This window comes from Tigriopus californicus, chromosome 1 (assembly GCF_007210705.1).
Source record: "Tigriopus californicus strain San Diego chromosome 1, Tcal_SD_v2.1, whole genome shotgun sequence".
In the NCBI taxonomy this organism is placed as follows: domain Eukaryota; kingdom Metazoa; phylum Arthropoda; class Copepoda; order Harpacticoida; family Harpacticidae; genus Tigriopus; species Tigriopus californicus.
In genome coordinates, this window is record NC_081440.1 from 2,653,739 (window position 1) to 2,674,648 (window position 20,910).

Sequence of the window (20,910 nt, forward strand, 5' to 3'; positions counted from 1 at the left end):
AATGCCACCAGAGTATCCTTAGCACAAAGATTACCAGAGGGCCCATCAGGTAAGGAAATTGAATCCTTGTGAAATAATTGAAAGTATATTGTGTAAGCTTTGTTGATGCAGAGTGGCCATTGACCAAAAACTCGACCACGACCAATCTGAACATCCTTCATATACCTGTTTTTTTAATAATATAAGCTTGCTTGCTACGCACATACCATTATTTAATATAAGACGAATGATCCGCGCTTATGACAATTGACCTCAAAACCATCTTGATTGAATCTGTTTAACTCAAGTGACATCTGGTGTGAAACTGTGCAACCAAAAGACTGAACTCGTGACTATGTTATTGGATTGGTGATACGTGCTTGAATGGAAAATGGAGGACACACACATGCTTGCGGTGCTCAGTGCTAAAGGAGTGAGAAAAACAATTAAAAAATAAAATAAATCGCCGCCAACGACAACACAGCACAATATTGTAAAAACATAATCCGTCTTATTCTTTCAAAATTAATCCAGAATCTCGACCAGACAATCAACTCAGAAACTCAGACTCGCCGATGAAAATCAGTGGATCCATCCCATATGTAAGGATTTCTCACGACCTCCTTTCCATAACCCTTTCCTTCTCCACCCTCTCCCCAGGAGTAATAACACATCCCCAAAAGACCAACCTTACCTCCACTTTGCCCTATCTCTCAATCTTTGTATTCCTTTTGCATGATCTTTCTTTCCTTCCTCTTTTCTCGACTCAACGAAAACCTTCTATCTTCGCCTTGATCTACTCATCTTTCCTTGTGTTTTGGGACTCCGAGGACTCTCCTTTTCACAGGCCACTGCATCCTCTAAATGTTTCAATTTTAAGACTGTCCGACGAACGAGATGAATCCATCAATATTGCTCAAAGTAAAAGAAAGAAATACTTGTCTCTGCGGAAATTTATCTTTGCCTTTGAAAAAGCATCTTTTCATCATCCAGACACTGAAACTGTTTGTGCAATCATCGGCCAGTCTTAAAATCTTCGAATGTTTGTACTTTGTCTCTGCACCACGCTCATGAATGTGTTTTTTTTTCTCTTTTCTTTTTCCTGTCCGTCCTCCTTCAGAAGTTGTCGTGGACCCTTCGGGAGATGCGACGACCACTCTCTTTCCTGAGGCCACCCGTAATGGCCGTCACCCTATTGGCATCCTCACCTCCACTGTAGATACCTTCATCAACCATGGGACCACTACCGAATATATGACCCAACACTTGGGCACGTACATCAGCGAGCAGTACGCCAAGGTGGAAAGTACCTCTCGCCAAGAGTACTTTCGCATTCAGCCTACGGCCCCGGTGAATGAGGTCCAGCCCACGGGTTTGGTTTCAAGTAGCACGAGCTATGAGGTGCATGGTAGACAAACGACCGAACACTCCATTTACCACTATCGTTCCTACATCGACGGCCACTATGCACAACTTGTGTCCTCCATTTCCAAGGTGTATTCTGATCCCCCCTTTATTTCTGCCACTCCAGTGTACAATCCCAACGGAAACGTTCAACTTGGAAGTCCTGACAAGCATGGGGAATACAAGTTCCCTGGGGAGCAAATTCGCCCGTCAAAGCCCAGTGATGAGAACATCGTCACACGAACCATTGGTGCCAAGTTGTCCAAGCCTTTGAAATTGAATGATCTCTTGAAGAAGGAGAAGAAGAATGGAGACTTGGAGTCCGAATTGGAGCTCACCGAGAATGCCATTCGAGCTCGATCCATTGACGTGTCCGAAATTGTCATCAAACCAGATCAAGTGGAAAAGAAAGAGAGTCTGCCCACCTTTACCGTCAGTGAGGACGGTGAACTGAAGATCCCTGAACCTAGCATCGAAGTTCACACCATTGAGAATGAGATTGAGCCCACAGCCGCCCACCGATTTGACCACCCCACCAAAGCCACCAAGTCTTCCTTGGACTCTGTTACTTACATTGGTTTCGTGGACTTCACCACTACGATTGATGACACTGTGGTCATGTTCCGACCAAAGAAGACCTTCAGTACCAAGAATGGGAATAAGATTCTCATCCCAAAAATCAACCCTACCCGCTCTATTTCTTTTGTTCCATCCTCCTCCTTCGCAATTCCTACAATTGAGTCATCGCACACAGAATTGCCCGAAACTTACAGAACGACTCCTGTTGAAGCCCCCACGCCCTCGTCATTATTGGACGCCAAGGCTACTTCGAGCAGTATCAATCCTTTGAAGAGTCTTTTGGATCGAAATGCTTCGAAACGGAAATTGTTCCCCATCAATAGAGGAACAGGGAACAGACCTAAGGTCACCCTGAGGCCCAGTGCCCTGCCAGGTCTCTCTGGTTTATCTGTGAGACCCTCAAAGAGAGTCCCCGGTTCTTTAATCTCCTCAAGTAAACCCCCTTTGAACGTTGACGAATTGAGAGGTTCCATTGACCCGGAATCCGATGTGGAGCTTGTGTATAAGACCCTTTACACCACCTATACATATTTCACAACGTTCTTCCGAGCATCTACCACTCGAGTCAAGAGCAGAGAGGAGATCATTTCTAATATTGTTACACTGACCAACATCCTTGACCCCACCGATCTAGCATCTTTGCGAAGTTCTTGCGAGGTGGACTCGACCTGTCAATTTGCGTCTTCTTCGGAGGTCCCAGCTTATACCAGCGGGTTCATTGGTCGCCCTAATTCAAGAGAAGCTTTTACAGAGCAGTCACAGGCAGAAGGAGCCATTCGAGAAACTCCTGACACCGATGAGGAACTTGATGAAGACATTAACGGTATTTTGAGAACCTTCTATACCACCTACACATACTTCACTACGCTTTTTGTGGATGGTACGTCGTCTATTTCCACTCGAACGGAAATCTATTCCAACATCAAGTCATCTGGAGTTCCAATCAGCATCTTGTCGCCTGAGTCCGTGTCCATTTTGGCCACCTCCTCTAAGGCAATTGAAATCGAATCCACTTCATCTCCCGCCAACCCCAGACGTCTTGAATACTCTTCTATTCATAGAGATGTCGCTCTCAATAGTGAATTGACCACCCCCAAGGATCTTGAAGATGAACAAGATCAAGAAGCAGTTGAAAGCACAACTCAAGGTTCTTTCATTGTGATTGGAATTACCACTGAAGCCGAAGTGACCGAAAGCACATCTGCTATTGCTCCCTCATCCCCTCAAGAAGAAGAAGACAACGACGAAGAAGATGAGCAATCATCTTCAAACCCTACAGAAGATCCTGTCCCAAATACTACTGCCAGCAGCGGCGAGGATGGAGAACAAGATGAAGTCACCACCGAGTCCCAGAGCTCGGATGAAAATATTGATGTTGTCTCTGCCACACCTGCCATGAAAACATTTTACACCACTTTCACATACTTCACGACTTTGTTCCGAAATGGAACCAGCTTCGTCACAAGCAACTTGGAAACTGTGACCAACACTGCTGATGCAACCATCGCACCGACAGCTGTCCAACCAAGTGTTACATTTTTTACTACCTTCACTTATTGGACCACATCCATTGACGGAGACAACACAATGATCAAGAGCTCAGAGGAGACCAGAACCGATGTCCTTCCCGCCTCTGTGACGGATCAGATTAGCATTGAACCCTCCGATAGCCAAAGTAATATTAGATTTTCCCAAAGGCCCGAAATCGTCGCCGGGATCTCTCCCTCGGCAGTAGAGGATCTATCCATTCAGGCCACAGCCACGCCTGATTTGGAATCTTCTGTGGAAAGTGAAGTCACTACTACTGTTCCAATTACCACTGACACACCAATCTTGGAATCATCTCAAGGCAGTTTCGAAGACTTGGACGATGATTTCACCTTGAGCTCTTCTGTGGATTCTACCACCAAAGGGCGAACTTTCACTCCGGTTATCAGACCCAATTTGTTCCGTGCTCGCACCAGAGGCAATGGAAGACCCCGAGGAAGTACTACCACAACCGTTGCTATCATCACCAGGAGTGACGTAACTCCAACCTTGATTGCCACCCCCGCCGAGATCCAAGCCACGCCAACTTTCCCACTTAGCAGTAGCAGATTCAGGTCAAGCAGTTTTGCTGGGCGAGGTAGTGCTCGATTTGCCGCCAGCTCAAGAGGAGCCTCACCAATCAGATCAAGCGGTGTTTCCTCTGTCATCAATCCCACTCCCACGGAAATTGAGGATCCAGCCAAGCCCACCATCATTTCCAACTTGAGACTGAGGCGACCCAGTCCCTTCAGACAACGACTGAAGGAAAGACAGAGACTCCAATTGAAGAAGTTACGAGAAGAATCCAACGATGATAATGCAGAGCCAATTGCTGAATCTGTCAAAGCCCAGGAAGAAGAGAAAGCAAGCTCTCCGAGTGTCCCTGTTCCTCGTTTCCCTTCAGGCCTCCCTGGAAGAACCCCCATCTTCATTTCGTCTCGAACAGAGAAATTTGCAAGGAAGCCCAAGGTTGTCGCTGATATCCAGGAACAAGAAGTAGGAGAACAAAATGAAGCACCCAAAGAGGAAGAAGACGAAGAGACAGAAGTCAACGGGAACTTAAGGTCTTCACCATTTGGGTCAAATGACCGACTCCGAGTGCAAAGAGAGCGTTCACGCTCTCGCATCAACTCTTTGTTCAAACGTAGGAGACCTAGTTTCCTTCGACCTCGTCCTAATTTGAGCACTGAGAAGGAACAAGACCCCGAAGTGGATGATCCCTTGCAAGTGCAAGAAAGCAGGCGACGAAAGCGACAGGCAAGTACTTATGCTGAGTTTGGAGCTCGAACCCGAGTCCGCCAACCCACCTCCTCCCGCCGTGCCCCCATCCGTGCCCGCCAAGAACCTGAGTTCTTTGACCACCTGAACAACCCACCGTTCACTGCATTCTCCGGCTCCTCCAACCAACCCAATCCCTCCTCACCCAAGTCCTATGACAACGCTTATGATAATTCTTTTCATTCCAGTTTCGAAAGGGAATCCGACTCAACTAGAAGTAGCAACAATGTTCGTCGTCAAGTTAGCCAAGACGACAGTCCTACCCTTTCCCGCTCCCGTTCTAGATCCCGTTTTAATCCTAACCAAGGCCGAACCTTGCTTCGAACCCGTCCTTCAGTCCAATCTACCACTGAACCCCCCACATCAGCCCCTAGAACCACCACTCTAAGGCGGTCTAGGTTCCGACCTAGAACATTAGCTAGCAGCTCACGAAATCAAAACCGTTTCTCTTCTGACACTACCTCCTCTCGAGGAACCAGCAATCGTTTCCCTGTCAGTCCGTTCAGACGTCCCACTTCGCCCCCTAAGACTAGTTTATTTGATTATGATTATGACTATGATTACGATTCCACCACGGAGCTTCAGTCCTCCAAAAACTCTGTTCCGGACGCCATCACAGTAACCCATCAAGTTCCCCTTCAAACTGTTATCCCTGTGAGAGAGAATGGAGAAACTGCTTACAGAGACATCCTCACCACCAGTCCCAGTTTAGAGGTCATTGCGGCCACTGCTTTGAAATCGACCAACATTGATGGGAGCCCGGTCATTTATGCTAATGCAATTACAAATCAACCCGTCCCTGGAACAAAAGTTATCACTTTCGAGGCCCTTAGAGCTACTGAAACCACTGCAGTTGTGTTTACACCTACTCGAATTAGAGGGCTTCGTACCTCCTTCTCACACATTGTGCCCAGCACCATTTATAACATCCAACCAGTAACCACAGAAATCATTCAACCTGTAGATCAGAACCAGCTATTGAGCAAACTTTTATTGCAACTTTTGGGAGGCCAGTCCATAAAAAGTGGTTTGAGCCCTTTGGCTAATCCATTGCTTCAGGGCTTACCAGCAGCTTTGGGTGGGGCACCAGCAGCACCTGCCTCCGTTCCGCCCACTCAGTTCATTACCCATACCAGTACCTATGTGACCACGGTCACAAACACCCAGTCAACTGTTTTGGGCATTACCCTTAGAGGTAGGGAGATCAAGACTACCCTTGTCGATAGTATGACTGAGGTGGTAACTGCCACTGAATATAGCACTGAGACCAGAATTGCCCCCACTTCTGCCGCTGCTTTTGGTGGTGGCTTGAATACCAATCCCATCCAAACAGCCTTTCCTGACCTTCAACAGCAACTTCTAGCCGCCCAGCTTCAACAACAGCTCCAACAACAACAAGCACAGCAGCAACAACAACTGCTCAACCAGCAGCTTTTGTCCGCCGTGAACCTTGACACCAACGCCGCCGCTCAACTATTAGCTGCCCAGAAGTTGCAACAGCAACAACAACTACAACAACAACAAGCTCAGATTCTAGCCACGCAAGCCCCTGAAATTGACACGCCCCCACCGCCCCCAGAGCCTCAAACTAGTGTTGTCACCAAATTTGTATCTGGTAAAACCCCTGGGGATTTCACAATCCTCACCTCCACCGTAACCATTGACCCCAATGAAAGTGAAAGGCGCAAGCGCGACATTGCAGCAGTTCAACCTTCTCGTGTTGAACGAGTCCGACTGACTCTTGCCCCCAATGCCGTTCTTGCTCCTGAGCCATTGATTGAGGCTTCAGTCAAAAGATCGACAGCAAATTCTGGGTCAAATGTGTTTGAGTTGCAGTCAAGTCTCAACGAGCTAGGACCAACATTGACTAAGGATAAGAAAAACCTTGAAAATACTAGGTACCTAGACATAGCCTCGTTGCTAGGCTAAACCACAATTGCAGCACCAACAAAACATAGTGATAATCCAAGTCTATTACTCTCTTTCATCTACACCTGCCCGCCACAAAGTCCCAGTTCCCTCAAAAAAAAGTTCCACGACAAAGTGCTCAAAGACAAATCTTATTTGCCCCCGCCTCCTTTTTTTAAACTTTTCTCTGTACAGTGTATGAAATTATCCCCCTGAGCCATTTGATTTAGTCCAGATATTAAAAGCACGAATGTATTTCTCACGTATTGCCATTAAGATAGTTCCCTGCTATTGCTTGTGAAGGATCCATTTGATATTCTGTGCCATTTCCCGACGGATCGAGTCATCATCACAGAATGGGCACAGAAGCAATGTAAACTTGTATAGTGACAAAAAGTAGCATGTCATGTTATTTTTGATGTGCTCAGAGGTTTGACAACGAGTTCCCCAATGAATCAACAAAAACAAATAAGCACAACCCTTTGACCCTGTTCATGAACTTTGTCTGGAATAAGTATGTTCTGTGAGTTGAATAAATCGTTTTTTTGCAAATCTGTATTGAAAGTAAAAGAAAACAAAATAAAATGAAACTTCAGGTTGTCATCCGTCATTTGCGTCGCCTTATTTTTCTCCAATAAAAACGACATGTTTAGGAATGGGTAGTTCAGATATGGTCGACAAAAGGCTTTCGGTCGTTATATATATATCGATACATTTATGTGATTCTAGTATACTCTGAGGAAGAGGATCCTCGAGGACGAGACAAACGAGAAGAACGACAATTCCAGACTAGACTTTTTGGGGACGTCAAGGTGGTTGTTAAAGGTAACAGACGGGAAAAAGACAAAACGTTGTGAGCGTCGACATAAAACTGCACTATTTTTTAGACCCCTATTTCCCAGAAGAGGCCATCGATGAACCACTGACTTTGGCTCCAAAGTTGGTACGAGATGGATTTGCTGTTCAACGCCAATCTGTAAGTTCACTTTGAAGACTGTGGGCAAAACCCAAAAACAGAACTAACACGCGTACTTTTAAAATAGGCTACCGATTTAGACCCCTCGCCCATAGTAAAGACAGAGTACAGTACTTTCACTTACTTTGTTACCTCTGTGGTCGAAGACTCGACAGTGACAAAAACTGACATAGTTGTGTCCAGTAACATCGTTACAGAGGCTGGAATTCCTGAGGCTACTCCTCTTTTAAATATTGAGGTGAGTGAATACCACACATACTTCGACTGACTTGTAAGGTTTTATCTGTGAACTATCGCCTTCTTTTGCACTTAACCTTAGATCCAGCCTTCGTCCAGCCCTATTAGCGACTTTGCCACCAAGACGTATTTTACTACTTCCACTTACTATACGACGCTAATTGACCGAAGTACGACAATCACGAAAACTCGAACGAAGGTGGAATCAACCATTGTGACGGAAACGTTTGGAGACGAGAATCCTGGACAAATAAGTCCTACACGAACCGTGCTGGCGCCGTCTTTGATACCAGGAGTTAATGAGTTGAAGTACCTGTCATTGGGTCCTAACATTTATGGCCAAATTAGGACACTATACAACACCTATACCTACTTCACCACTGACGCAGTGGGCGAGGTTCGAGAAAGCAAGGAGGTCATTACGCAAATATCGACGTCTTTGTTCAGCACCTCGAGATTGCCGGAGTACATAACCTTGGACTCTAGTTTAGGAAATGCACCTGAAAGTGGGGCGATTTTCCCCGACAAAAACAAGCTATCTTCCATCAAGGAAGCTTTCCAATCCACAATAGCCCCTTCAATGGGCCTTTCATTGCCCAACACTGATAATGACATTCAAAACGTCAATGATTTCGCCTCCAGCGTTAACCTTGAAGCACAATTTCTCAACTCACTGAAAGAGTCATTTGCTTCATCCTTGTCCTCTTTATCTGTGACCCCAACTCGACCCTTTACGGACCTCAATCTGCCCACTGATGGACCTGAGATTTTGACACTGCCCAATTCTGGTCAAACGACCCCAGGCTCAGTTAGTCCCTCGCAAACCCTCTCCACACAATTAAGCTCCTCTGGGAGCAGTGCAGGGGGTGTCCCAGGAAACACCGCCCCGGATGAACCTCCAACAAATCATGGATCATCTCAAGAGCATGGCAGTCAAGAACCTGGAGCGGTACCAGACGACAACAACCACTCAGTCACCCCAGGAGGCAATGATAGTGGTAATGCTTCAGGGAATCATGGAAACAATGATGTCGGAGCTACTTCGGGGGGTCAGTCCATCAGCGGTGGAAGCGAGGTATCCAATCAGGGAATTGATCCTTCTCCATCCTCACCTTCAACAACAACTCCCGGCAATGGAGAATCTGATGGCACTTCTTCGGGAGGAGTGATTGATGCTGTTGTGGGTGGGCTTGGCGAGGTATTTGGTGGTGCAACTCCAAATGTGAACTTGGGCCCCGTTTTGGATGCAGTGGCCACTTTGTTGCGAGGGCCCATTCGAAGCGCCATTGCCAATCGTCGAAGTGAACTCTCAAAGAAGTCAGACATTGTGCAACCAACAAGGGTAGAAGGTCGCATCAAACCCACTGCCAATTTACCAGCTTTTGCTAGAATTCCTGGAGGAGAGCCCAATTTCATTCCAGTGGGCGGGGCAGGCAGGCTAAAGCCTTCAAGGCCGAACTATGAGTTCATACCACTTCAACAAAGGGATGTCAATGGGCCTGTACCTCTGCCCCTCAGATCTGGACCTGATCAAGCTTCTCCGCGAATTGATATTGACTACTCGGACTCGGACGATCTCTCCTATTCCGGCTCCACTGACGAACCAATTGTGACAGTTCCCAAGGATGTCTATGAGGCTCTCAAAAGCCAAAAGCCAGATGAGGCCTTGTTTCTTGATGACGACCGACTAATCATTAATGATCATATCATTAAGTCGACTGATCCACACATCATTGATGTTTTGAACAGGTATGAGCAAGGTCATCTTTTTGGAAAGTATGAGGGACATCCAATGTCTATCAAGATTGTGCCTGGATTACCCATGACTTATCCCAGCCAAGTGGGTGTTCAGGGTGATGCAGTCAAGAGGGGTGACTATGTATACATCGGTGATGATTACGTAACTGCCTCATCAGTTGGATCAAATTTGGACATCAATGGTCCATATCTCGGTCCACCACCCAGAAATCAAAGACCCCAGTCTTCTCGTCCACGACCTCCTAGACAACCTTCCTTTGGTCCACCTAGAAATAATCCGAGTAAATATCCACCCAGAGGACCACCACCAAATAGGCCTCCTCCACCAAGGCCATTGAGTAGGCCTCCCCCGCCCCAGAGACCAGGATCAAAGAAATACCCCCCACGACCCAATACCATTCAAGGTGAACTTGACGACTCGCTCCATGAACATTCAACCAACAACGAAGTAGTGGTGAAAGCTCCTTTTGATATAATAGCCCAAAACAATCAGTACCCCAACCAAGGTAACAGACCTCCATTAGACACTCAAGGTCCTCGAGGAGTAAATCAGGGTCCCTATACTCGTCCAGGGAGCGTTCAGGGTCCTCCGTTTAGACCTGGATCTAACCAAGGGCCCTTTAGCCGTCCCAATTCTAACCAAGTCCCTCCAAATCGTCCAGGATTTAAACAAGATTCTCCATCGCGGCCTGGAATCTATAGAGGCCAAGGCATTCGGCCAGGATCTAATCAGGGTCCCTCCAATCGCCCACCCACAAATCAAGGTTCTCTCTTTCGACAACCAATTCCAAACAATGGAGGTCCAATCAGGCCAGGATCCATTCAGGGCTCTCGACCCCCGCCACGACTAAGAAATCCTAATTTCCCTCCCAATCGCCCTCCTCCTGGCTACGTCGGATCACATCGACCAAATGGGGTTAATCCAAATTTAGCTGAACTGCCTCCTCCCCCCTCAAACAACGGCAACTCTTTTCCCCCACGCCAAGTAGGCCCAAATCAAGGCAATAATGGCCAAAATCCATTTTTAGGAGGAAAATCGACGCCGAGCCTGAACTTCAAATCTCAGCCTGGATCCCCAACTTTGAATCCCCCTAGAGACTCTGAAGGTAGACCATTGGCTCCTCCCAAACGTCAGATTCCTTCTCCTCGACCATCTTCCCAATTTGACGAATCCTCCAGACCCAAACCTCCAATTGGGTTCGTCTCCAGTGGATCTCCGACTCCCCTAAATTTGCAAGGGAACAATATCAGACCTGTTACGCCAAAGCAACCTTATCAAGGAGGTGAGCCTGCCGGGTTCAAGCCTCCTCCATTCACGTCAAATGAAATAATCCCTCAGACCTCTGATGCTTATGCTGATAGAAATAAAGAAGAGAAGGGCAACAAAACCAAATCACCATTTGAGAGGCCAGACGGTTCTTTTGTTGTCATAAGTCAACAAAACAGATATGTAGGATCCGTTTTTGGGGATGAAGAGTTTGGTGTTAGTAGTGATTCTCCGGTTTTGGGACCCTCTGAATCCACAACCTCCCGGATTGACGTTACCACCCAGAACCTTAGTCAACCCCAGACTCCCGTTCCTGTCTCTGCGGGGCCAAATTTCCCACCCTCACCATCAACGGCTCCACAGGGCAGACCAGAGTCACCAAGTAGAGGTCCTCCGCGAAGACCGCCCTTGCCAATCAAAAGACCATCTGGTCTCCTACTCCCAAGACCACCACTATCATCAACACCATCTTTTAAAAGCCAATACGATCGGAAAGACACAACCCCGACGGAGTTTATTCGACCAGACTTTAGAGTGACCACGCCCAGAACCAAGCCAAATAATTTCCTGCGTCCCAGACCCGTCATAGCTCGACCCAACTCTGCTGAAAACCCAAGTTCCATTGAGGTTCCGACGAGCCCAATAAGAACTCCTCAAGCTCCCATTGGTCCTCGTCCCAGTTCTTTTGAAAACCCTCCCAGCCCAATAGGAACTCGCCCTAATCCCATTAAAACTCAACCAAAGCCTGCTGACGGACGTCCAAACATAGTGGGAAGCCGTCCCATTGCGAATGGAGGGCGTCCTAACCCCCCACCAGCGGCCATAAACCCGCCTTCTGAATTCACCCCTATCGATAATCCTTCAGATGGACCTCCAGGTTCTCAAGCTTTACACATCGAACTTGAACCTTCAACAGTAAATCGCCCTTCCACCAAATACGACAGCGGCCAAGTCAGGAATCCTCTTAAGGCTAGGCAACCTCAAGATAGCAGCAGGGCTCCTGATAATGTGGAAAATACCAATGACAAGGATAGGGAGAATGAGGCTATTGTTAAAAAAGACGATATTAAGAGTTCTGTCACTGAAATCGAGCCCAGCTTCCTTGCTACTCCTCAGGGCCCAACATCATCGGATTCTTCAGTACCAGTTACAAAGGGAATCTTTGTGAAGCCCCAGAGGGGAAGTAGTAACATTGATTACCAAGGATGGTACACTGAAGGCGATTCATTGCCCCCAGCTCCCACTGCCTCAACATCCTCTCCCTACATTGAATACATAATTAGTGAAAAAGAGGCTCCCAAAACCACAACGTATGCTAATGAATGGGCGGCTGTGAATAAGGTTACCGACACCATCAACTCAAATGATCCATTTAGTCAGGCAAAGCGACCAGCCATAAACACTAATTTTGACCGTGAATGGACGGTAAGGGACTCAATTATCAATCCCACCAGGCCTGACGGTAACAACCTTAAACCAAGTCAAACTTCCACATCCTCGTACTCGAATTCATGGGGATCATTTGTGGTTAAGACGGACCTGGTTCCAGAAACTCCTCCGCTATTTATTGAATCAGAAGATCCCGTAACAGAAGCAGAACTTGCTCCTGATTCTGAGAAATTAAATCCAAATCAAAGACCAAGTTATCAAACTCCACCTCCAAGGCTCGTGGAAGACCCTAAGACCGACCTTCCAGAGGCCATTGCGAACGAGTTTAATACAGAGGATCCAACAGAGAATCCATTCAGTTCAGAGAACACCAATCTTCTTCCCCCAATTTCGTTTGATCCAGAATTTGAGGGTGAAGAATACACAGACATTCTTGTTGATTATGAGTACAAGGATGAACAAGGGAATAACCAAGATGGCACTCCCAATGCAAATGATCCCGAAATTGATCCCACCTTAAACGACGAGTCCCGTAATGACACCTATGAAAATGGAGATTCAAGTCACGAGGATGACGACACAAATGACTTAAACGTGAACGATGGGACAGGGTCGTTTCCTCTTAACGGAGAACGGTATCCAGATCAACCTGATGAAGGAAAACCCTCTGAACTTGATGAAAGGAACCCGGTTCAACTTGATGAAAGGAACCCGGTTCAACTTGATGAAAGGAACCCGGTTCAACTTGATGAAAGGAACCCGGTTCAACTTGATGAAAGGAACCCGGTTCAACTTGATGAAAGGAACCCGGTTCAACTTGATGAAAGGAACCCGGTTCAACTTGGTGAAAGGAACCCAATACCATTTGGTGAGGGGACCCCAGTTCAACGTGGTGAAAGGAACCCGGTTCTCCTTGGTGAAAGGGATCCAACTCAACTTGGCGAGAGGGATCAAACGCAACTTGGCGAAAGGAACCCAGTTCAACTTGGCGAAAGGAATCCAACGCAACTTGGCGAGAGGAACCCCACCCAAATAGGCGAAAGAAACCCAACGCAACTTGGGGAAAGGAACCCAATTCAGCTTGGCGAAAGGAACCCAACGCAAATAGGCGAAAGGAACCCACCTCCGTTTGGTGAAAGGAGCCCAATTCAGCTTGGTGACAGGAACCCAGCTCCGTTTGATGAAAGGAATCCAGTTCGACCCTCGGTAGATCCATTCAAAAATCCTGGCCTTCAATCACCTCCTCCCACGCCATTCGGACCCCAACCCCGACCACCATTCATTCGAAATCCTCGACCGCCGTTCCCTCAAAACAACCAAATTCCCTATGATCATCGGGGACCATTGCCACAATCTCCATTTCCCCCACATCTGCCGCCTCAGATTCCATTCAAACCACAACGGCCTCGACCAAGGCCAAATGACCCATTCCTCGGCCAAGGGCAGGGGTCATTCAACACTTTGGGTGACGGCAACAATCTGATAGCAAAAATTCCATTGACTCCTTTTAACTCTGATGAGCCAGAGTCTGGCCAAGGTTTTGTCCCTGGCTTTGTAGATGATCCAACAGGGAACCAAGCTAACTCTTACGGAGATTTTAATGGCGCTTTTGACGGACAAGACTCGGAAGGGCCCATAAAAGGTTCAGTGGAAAACGTAGATATTAGCCAACCAGATGGACCACCGACAAGGCCTATTGGCAAAAATGAAGAGCCAGATTACGACTATATTGAATCGGATCAAGAAATCTCCTCATCAATTGACTCAGTTGAGGGGTCAACTGACCCTCTACCTCCTGGCGTTGAACCAGACACTGGCACCTTTATTAATATCGGACCCTCAGGTCGGGTATCTTCCACTCCAGCTCAAAGCATTGTCAAGCCTTCTCTGATCCGTCCTACCCTTTCGAGGCCAATCATTCGACCAACTAGTATCGATACTCCAAATGTTATTGACAAGAACATCTTCGTCGCTCGACCCAGCAATCGACCCTCCATTTTCCCACCTCGTGTGACTCCGGGTATTGCTACGATAACAAGAACCACCAAGCCAAAGGTTACAGAGTCCTCACAAAATGAATCAGACTTGAAAAAGCCCCTGATCAAGGACCCGAGTGCTCCACTTGAAAAAGAATTGGAGACCAAGAAAAAGGAGGAAGAGGAAGAAGAGACCTTTAAATTGGCCGGATCTCCCTATCTTCCCAGTATTGGCCAAAAGCCAGGGAACTCTTTCAAACCGGACAAAATCATTGACAATGATGATGGTATCAAGCGAAAAGAAATCTTAGGGAACAACATTGATGGAGCAATTGTGGAGAGCATTCCCGGGAAGGCGCTTTCCGCCGAGGATTCTGATCCGGAAACCACATGTCAAAACACTTGCGGGAAAAATGAGATTTGTCAGATCTACTCCCACGAGATTCGTTGCAAATGTCGTCCAGGATTTGGCAGGAGTTCTCCAGGAAAATCATGTGAAAGTACGTACATTTGGCAAAATACTTCGTTGGATGTACTTTAAAATGCCCACCTTTGTTTCAGAATCCCGATCCTACCAACTCGAGGTCCTGACCAAATCTGAAAGTGAGGAGATTTTGGTTATTCGAATGAGCCCTCAGGCCGTTCAACAAGCCGTGGAAGACACGGTGAAGCGTGAAATCAAGGTAAGCTTACTCCTTGTCGACATGAGCTCCGTGGCGCATTATTTATTCACATGTACTTTGTTTGTGTGCCATGGAACAGTAACCAAAGAACCGTTCCTGTCACTACCCAGGATAAGCACACGCAAAGAAGTCCTTAAAGTGGCTTTGCATTCAAACACATACGCCTTGGAGGTCGGAAATGAAAGGCCGTAGTCAACATATTGCATGCTGAGTCAATTGGGTTCATTTCTTGCCGACGAAGACGCTCAAATGGGGGTTTGTTAAAGGCTAGCAACGACAGAAGTTCCTGACAGAGTAATGAAGCAATTTACATATTATTGGATGGATATCGGTGTATTATGATCAAGTCTTTGAAATGAAAATTACATAAAAGAAAAGATATGTTTCTAGTCAATACTATGGACAAATATATTTGTTTGTGGTTTGTAATTTGTTAAAAAATACAATTAAAGGAATGGAGCAGTTTCCAGCAAGGTTATGCAAATCGTCAATTTGGAATTATTCGAAGAAAAAGGATATTTATCTGAGCAAATCAGGGGTTTGTTTTATGGTGCTTACATGTAATGAAGATGCACAGGGCTACAATTTTCAAAACGCGAAGAAATGCTCTCGATTTTCAATACAATCTTTTAAATACGTACATGATATGAGCCTTCGAATCAATTATTAGGGGCCATCTTTAATTGAATTTATTACAATTTCAGAATGAACATTACTCAAACAACCCCATTATTTCTTTCCCCTCATTTCCAGGATTCCTATCATGGTTCGGAGATCATGTCAATCAAGATCGGCAATCAAACCAAACGAGAGGTCCTGTTCTTCGGCGGTGAAAAGAACCTCACGAAAGACGAATCAATGGCCATTCAAATAGTGGTCCACATTGCGGACGACGGCCGAATCATCACCGACAAACGTTTGCAGTCCATCCTTGAGGATCCCATCAAGGACACCAAACTTCCATTGGGAGCCGATGTGACCGTGTCCAGAGTCTCCGTCCAGGATTTTGACGAATGTTCATCTGACGATCACAATGATTGTTCAGATCAAGCCCAGTGTCTCAATCAAAAAGGGAGTTACACTTGCGCATGCAAAGACGGTTATCATGACCTCAGTGGATCTGATACTCTTCCCGGTCGGGTTTGTTCAGGTATGCTTGGCACGTGACACTGATCAAATTGCTTGTGTGCTCCTTGAGGTAAATGAAGAGGTCCTCACGGTCACTTATATTTAATATTCCAGCCACAACCACCGAATGCGACCTCTGCAATCGAAACGGCGAGTGTATCATTCGCGGGCAAGATGTCACTTGCGAATGTCGGGATTGGTTCGCGGGACGGAATTGTCAGATCAACCTGAAATTGCTCCTCATTGTGGGTTGCGTTTCCGTGGCCTTGATGATCTTCATCGCTTGCGGTGTATCTTGTTTCTGTTGTAGAGACAGACAAAAGAATATGATTCCAAGTAAGTTTTTGAACGCTAGACTCCTGATCCATTGAAAATGGAACAAGTGTGAGAATGAGTGTCATTGGGTTGAGGCGACTCAGTTTGCATGGACCCAATTTGGGATCCGTCACTGATACATTTTTGGTCGTTAATTGAGAATCAAGAGGAGAAAGAGGCTTCATCCCAATTTGGTCTTGGATCGTTAATATAAACGGCTGGACGGAGTAATTGGCTCCTTTGCCGTGAGCAAACACTTTTCTTATGATGGTCCTTCTCGAAGTAGAGAAAACATCAATGTAACGAAAGCCCTAGAAACATTCTACGACAGGATAATGTTAAAACGAAACCAAGTGGCCTTGAAGTGGAATTCCAGAGCTCGAAGACCAAAAGTCTCTCTGTCGAGATGCAAGTTATCTAAATTGGGTACGAAAAAAATAGAAAAGTTTGAGCAGAAACTTTCTTTCCCCCGGGTCAGAGTTCACTATCAGAGTGAAAAACAGAAGTTGAAGGTCTGAATAGGGTGAAAGGAGAGTGACTATGAGCGAAGGTTATGCAACATCAAGTCACTTGGGAAGAAACCTTTTGAATGTGCCATTTTAAAATCCTAGCTTGTGTCTGTCCTGATAGAGCTCAAGCATTTCTCCCCAACAAAGCTATGTACAGGAGAAATTCATTCTTTGGTTTTGTTATTTTCAGCTCCCTATGGCACCAGTACCGTCTCCAGAATACCGCCCAGTGTGAGAAGCCATGGCTTAATGATGGATCCACATGGGACACTCAAATCCAGTCGAGGAGGCATGGTTCAAAAGCACAAGGTAACCAGATACTATGGTTGGAGAGGCGTCATTTTATGTTTCTTAGATCGTCGTTCTACGCCCGCTTGGACCCCTGCACTACGTGAGCTTGCGTCCAAAGTGGATAATTAGTCTCTGGCCATTTCCCCATGACACTGTAATGGGTCTTATTAGACAGGATCTCATTTGTTACAGGAGAACTGCATTATTTAGTCAGAAGCTTTAGTCGAGAGGATTTAGTAATGGTTAAACCCAATCCAATAAAATGACTAGAAAATATTCACCAAAATAAATTAGCACTCTGCACAAACATCTTCGTTCACCCAAATCCTGTTAGTTCATCACGTTCACTTTCCACGACTAACATGGCCCCAAATATTTATTAACTTACACGCCAAATTTGCACCAATTCCATGCACATTTCAGCCCAAGAAGAGCTCAATGACATCGAGTAACAACTTCATTCCTCGCCCTGGAATGAAGAAACAAGGCTCAAATGCCGGAAGTCACTCCTCGGCGGGCGGAATGAAGCCTGCTGGATCCTGGCAGAGTGGCCTGGCACCCGGGGATATGCGCATGCACCCTAATCCAGCTCTGGTCATTCCTCGCGCCAGGGTCTCCAAGTCACCCGGACGCTTCAGTTTCCACTCAGATGACGAGGACCTCATGGTCCCTATGGAGGTAACTAAATCACACCCCTGACGCTCACTCAAACACTTTTTCTTCTGGTCACCAATCCAAATGTACCCCTGGGTCTTGATGTCCCCTCCACACCCCTCACAAAGACTCGTGTTAATTTTGACCTTCCATGACTTGCAGACCAATCGCGCCATGTCCGAGAGAACGTCCCTTTCGAGTCGCCACCGCAGAAAGAGCGTTCCTTCGTTCGCGTCCGGATTTAGTCATGGTGGCCCCGGATCCGTCGGAGGGGCATCCCGACGCTCCAGCAACCGAGCCGGGTCGGTTGATCCCTTGCTAGCGGGCGATGGGTCTTATTCGGATGATTCACACGGTGGAGGGCGCAATATCCACCGCTCTGTTTCCAGGGGCGACCTGGACCGGGCAGATGCCCAATCCGTGGCCAGATCCTACAATGAGACGATCATTCGTCCAGTCACTCGTCCACTGCACACTCCAGCTGCCACATCATACCGAAGCAATCGATCACATGCCACCAGCGAGGTAAACATTTTCTAAAATGTCAGGCACGAAGCATGTCGAGTACTTGTGCTAACAATGAATATGTCTTTTCTAGGATGGGCGGACCATGGCCGAACGTGACGGCGGATCCTCGTTTGTTGTCTCGCCAACGCACCAGTTGTACCGACTTCACGTAAGCATAGCTTAGGGGCTCTGTTGTCTTGAATACTCTTGGGGAGGAAGAGTAACTCCCTATGGGGCTTCTAGACATGATGCAAACTTATTAGCTCACAAACAGCACCGCTCTACCACGCCGAATTGCAGCTAACTTCCATCTGGAATCTTCCGGGAATAATACGAAACAACGCTTGTTCGTGAAGGCTTAAATGATATCACAAACAGTGTCTTTCTTTATCAGTCGGAGTTCGAAATGGTGCTTACATACGCTGTTAACATTGATTTTTGTTTTTCAGGACAGTGATGGCTCTCTCGACTCCCTTTAGAAGATCAAATTCTGTTTACGTTCTTCCTCGTTCCCCGGAAATTCAGGAATCTCTATCTGCCTACAACAACGCTGGTGCTAAATTTCCTCTCATGTTTCGAACTTGTAATTCGGCTTCATCTTCTTCCTGACAAGTCCCTCTCCTAGGAATCATACGAATATAGGAAAAATTGACTAGAACATTTCCAATCGAATTCAGAATCCAATCAATCTAGGCCAAAACAACAAATTTCGTTAAGTTTTATGATCTGTTTCTAGATTTTATTACCAATTGTTATCTCCGTTGCCTTTTTTATTAACTATAATCAAACCTTGTAAATACGACAAAAATAGAAATGTGTTTTACCAATGTCTATTACCAGGACCTTTCCAAAGTATGAAATAAACTTACTTCTTCAAGAACTGTTCTTAGGGAATATCTTCCCAAGTAGCTTGAAACAAGCCTAACGCCAAAGGGCACCCCATCCTTGGAATAACACATGCTGTTTCCATTTAGGCCTCTAATCAATACCGTGCAGTATAAAACAATAAACTCGATCTTGTTTTTACAATATTGTTGGGTATTACCAACGCTGGAATGAATCGATGAAGGTTTCTTGTGGGCAAATACGATATCCACTCATCGAAGGTTACTGCTGCAGAAAGTGTAGGATGAAAGCATTCCCTGGCTTATGAAGTAGTCCAGAAAAGGTCATTTCCAACGTAGAAAGCAAACCCTGCAATTTCGATTAGTAATGTGGTTTTTCTTTGCGCAAGAGGGAAAGAGAGCTATTATTTCTCATGCCAACAAAAAGGGCCCAAATATCGCAGAAGTATTACGTTTCGCAGGATGTGAATCAAGAGCAATGCACACTTTGATTGTTGGATCAATGACTCTTGGTCCATAAATCATTTGCAATTGCAAAATGCCGGCCAAGCTAAACGCCGATTTGATAAGAAATGCGATTCACAGTTATTGATTAAATATGCCAGTTGCAGGGTTCAAAACCATATGGGAAATTGAATGCTTTCAAACCACTGTAAAAAGCATCATTTCAATCTACTTTAATTTGCAGGACAAGTGGCAAAATAAGCAATGCAAGAGAAGAAGAACAAAAGGAAGGCTAATAAACTTCAACTATATAAAGAATGTATGTATGTATGTATGTATGTATGTATGTATGTATGTATGTATGTATGTATGTATGTATGTATGTATGTATGTATGTATGTATGTATGTATGTATGTATGTATGTATGTATGTATGTATGTATGTATGTATGTATGTATGTATGTATGTATGTGTGGGGGTATTTACTGTAATGTTTTTTTTAATTGTCATAGCACCAAATTTCACTTCTATCAGGGAGATATTACGCTTAGTAACGCAAGAGTAGATTTGATTTCTGGACTACTGTCCAGATAGGCCAAAGATAAGTACTTGGCACGTGAGCGCTCAGTTGTCCAGGTACTCCCAATGCTTGATTGGCCCTCGCAATAACGACATCAAAATATCTCCCTCCACGGAGGCCATCACTCAGTTGCCGATCAGGTACGTTTACACATGGCAAAACGTGGTCATGGCTCCCTCTAATTTTTGAAGAATTGTCACGGTCTTTGTGCTTCTGGACGAGTAGGAACTCGGCCTTGGTGAAATTTGCCACCAAATATTTCGATACCATGAAGTCTTGCACTTTTCTCCATTCAAGCTTGATATTCGTTCCAAAGTGATGGACTGACGACGTAAAAAGGGAATAGATTAGGAGATAAGATGCTCCGAAGATGGTCCCAACCTTTTCTTTTCTCTGCCCCACTTCCTCCCTATCAGATTCCAGCATTCGGAGGTTCGGGAACTTCACTTGAAAGCGGGATGTTTCTGGGGAGGGGGGGACATCCAATTTCCATCATGGTTTTATCTTGAGGAAATGTCGAAATACCGGCTATCCACTGGATTGTGACAGATTGAAATTTGGCTGTAATTGAACGGACCGTTCCAAGAACCTAAGGGGCAATTGGCTATGAGTTCCTCGGTTACCTCGATCACTCAGATCGGGATCATTCCTGGATAGAACAATGAATATCTGATA

At 45.9% G+C, this 20,910-nt stretch overlaps 1 protein-coding gene across 1 annotated transcript; it reads left to right on the top strand.

Annotated features, from left to right (window-relative positions):
* The first annotated feature begins 774 nt into the window (after positions 1-774).
* LOC131889443 (uncharacterized) lies at positions 775-19,239 on the top strand. The gene is made up of 13 exons (XM_059238541.1): positions 775-6,694; positions 7,405-7,500; positions 7,563-7,651; positions 7,719-7,889; positions 7,971-14,778; positions 14,840-14,961; positions 15,715-16,111; positions 16,204-16,425; positions 17,104-17,222; positions 17,628-17,882; positions 18,021-18,383; positions 18,457-18,534; positions 18,815-19,239. The coding sequence occupies exons 1-13, from the start codon at positions 1,054-1,056 to the stop codon at positions 18,842-18,844; spliced, it is 14,391 nt and encodes a 4,796-aa protein (XP_059094524.1). The 5' UTR covers positions 775-1,053; the 3' UTR covers positions 18,845-19,239.
* The last annotated feature ends 1,671 nt before the right edge of the window (positions 19,240-20,910 follow it).

Excerpts from the sequence above, each read along its gene's own strand:
- LOC131889443 (XM_059238541.1), top strand. The coding sequence starts at position 1,054 with ATGTGTTTTTTTTTCTCTTTTCTTTTTCCTGTCCGTCCTCCTTCAGAA. Across the intron at positions 7,890-7,970 it reads CTCCTCTTTTAAATATTGAG|ATCCAGCCTTCGTCCAGCCC; the intron begins GTGAGTGAATAC and ends ACTTAACCTTAG. Across the intron at positions 17,883-18,020 it reads ACCTCATGGTCCCTATGGAG|ACCAATCGCGCCATGTCCGA; the intron begins GTAACTAAATCA and ends CATGACTTGCAG.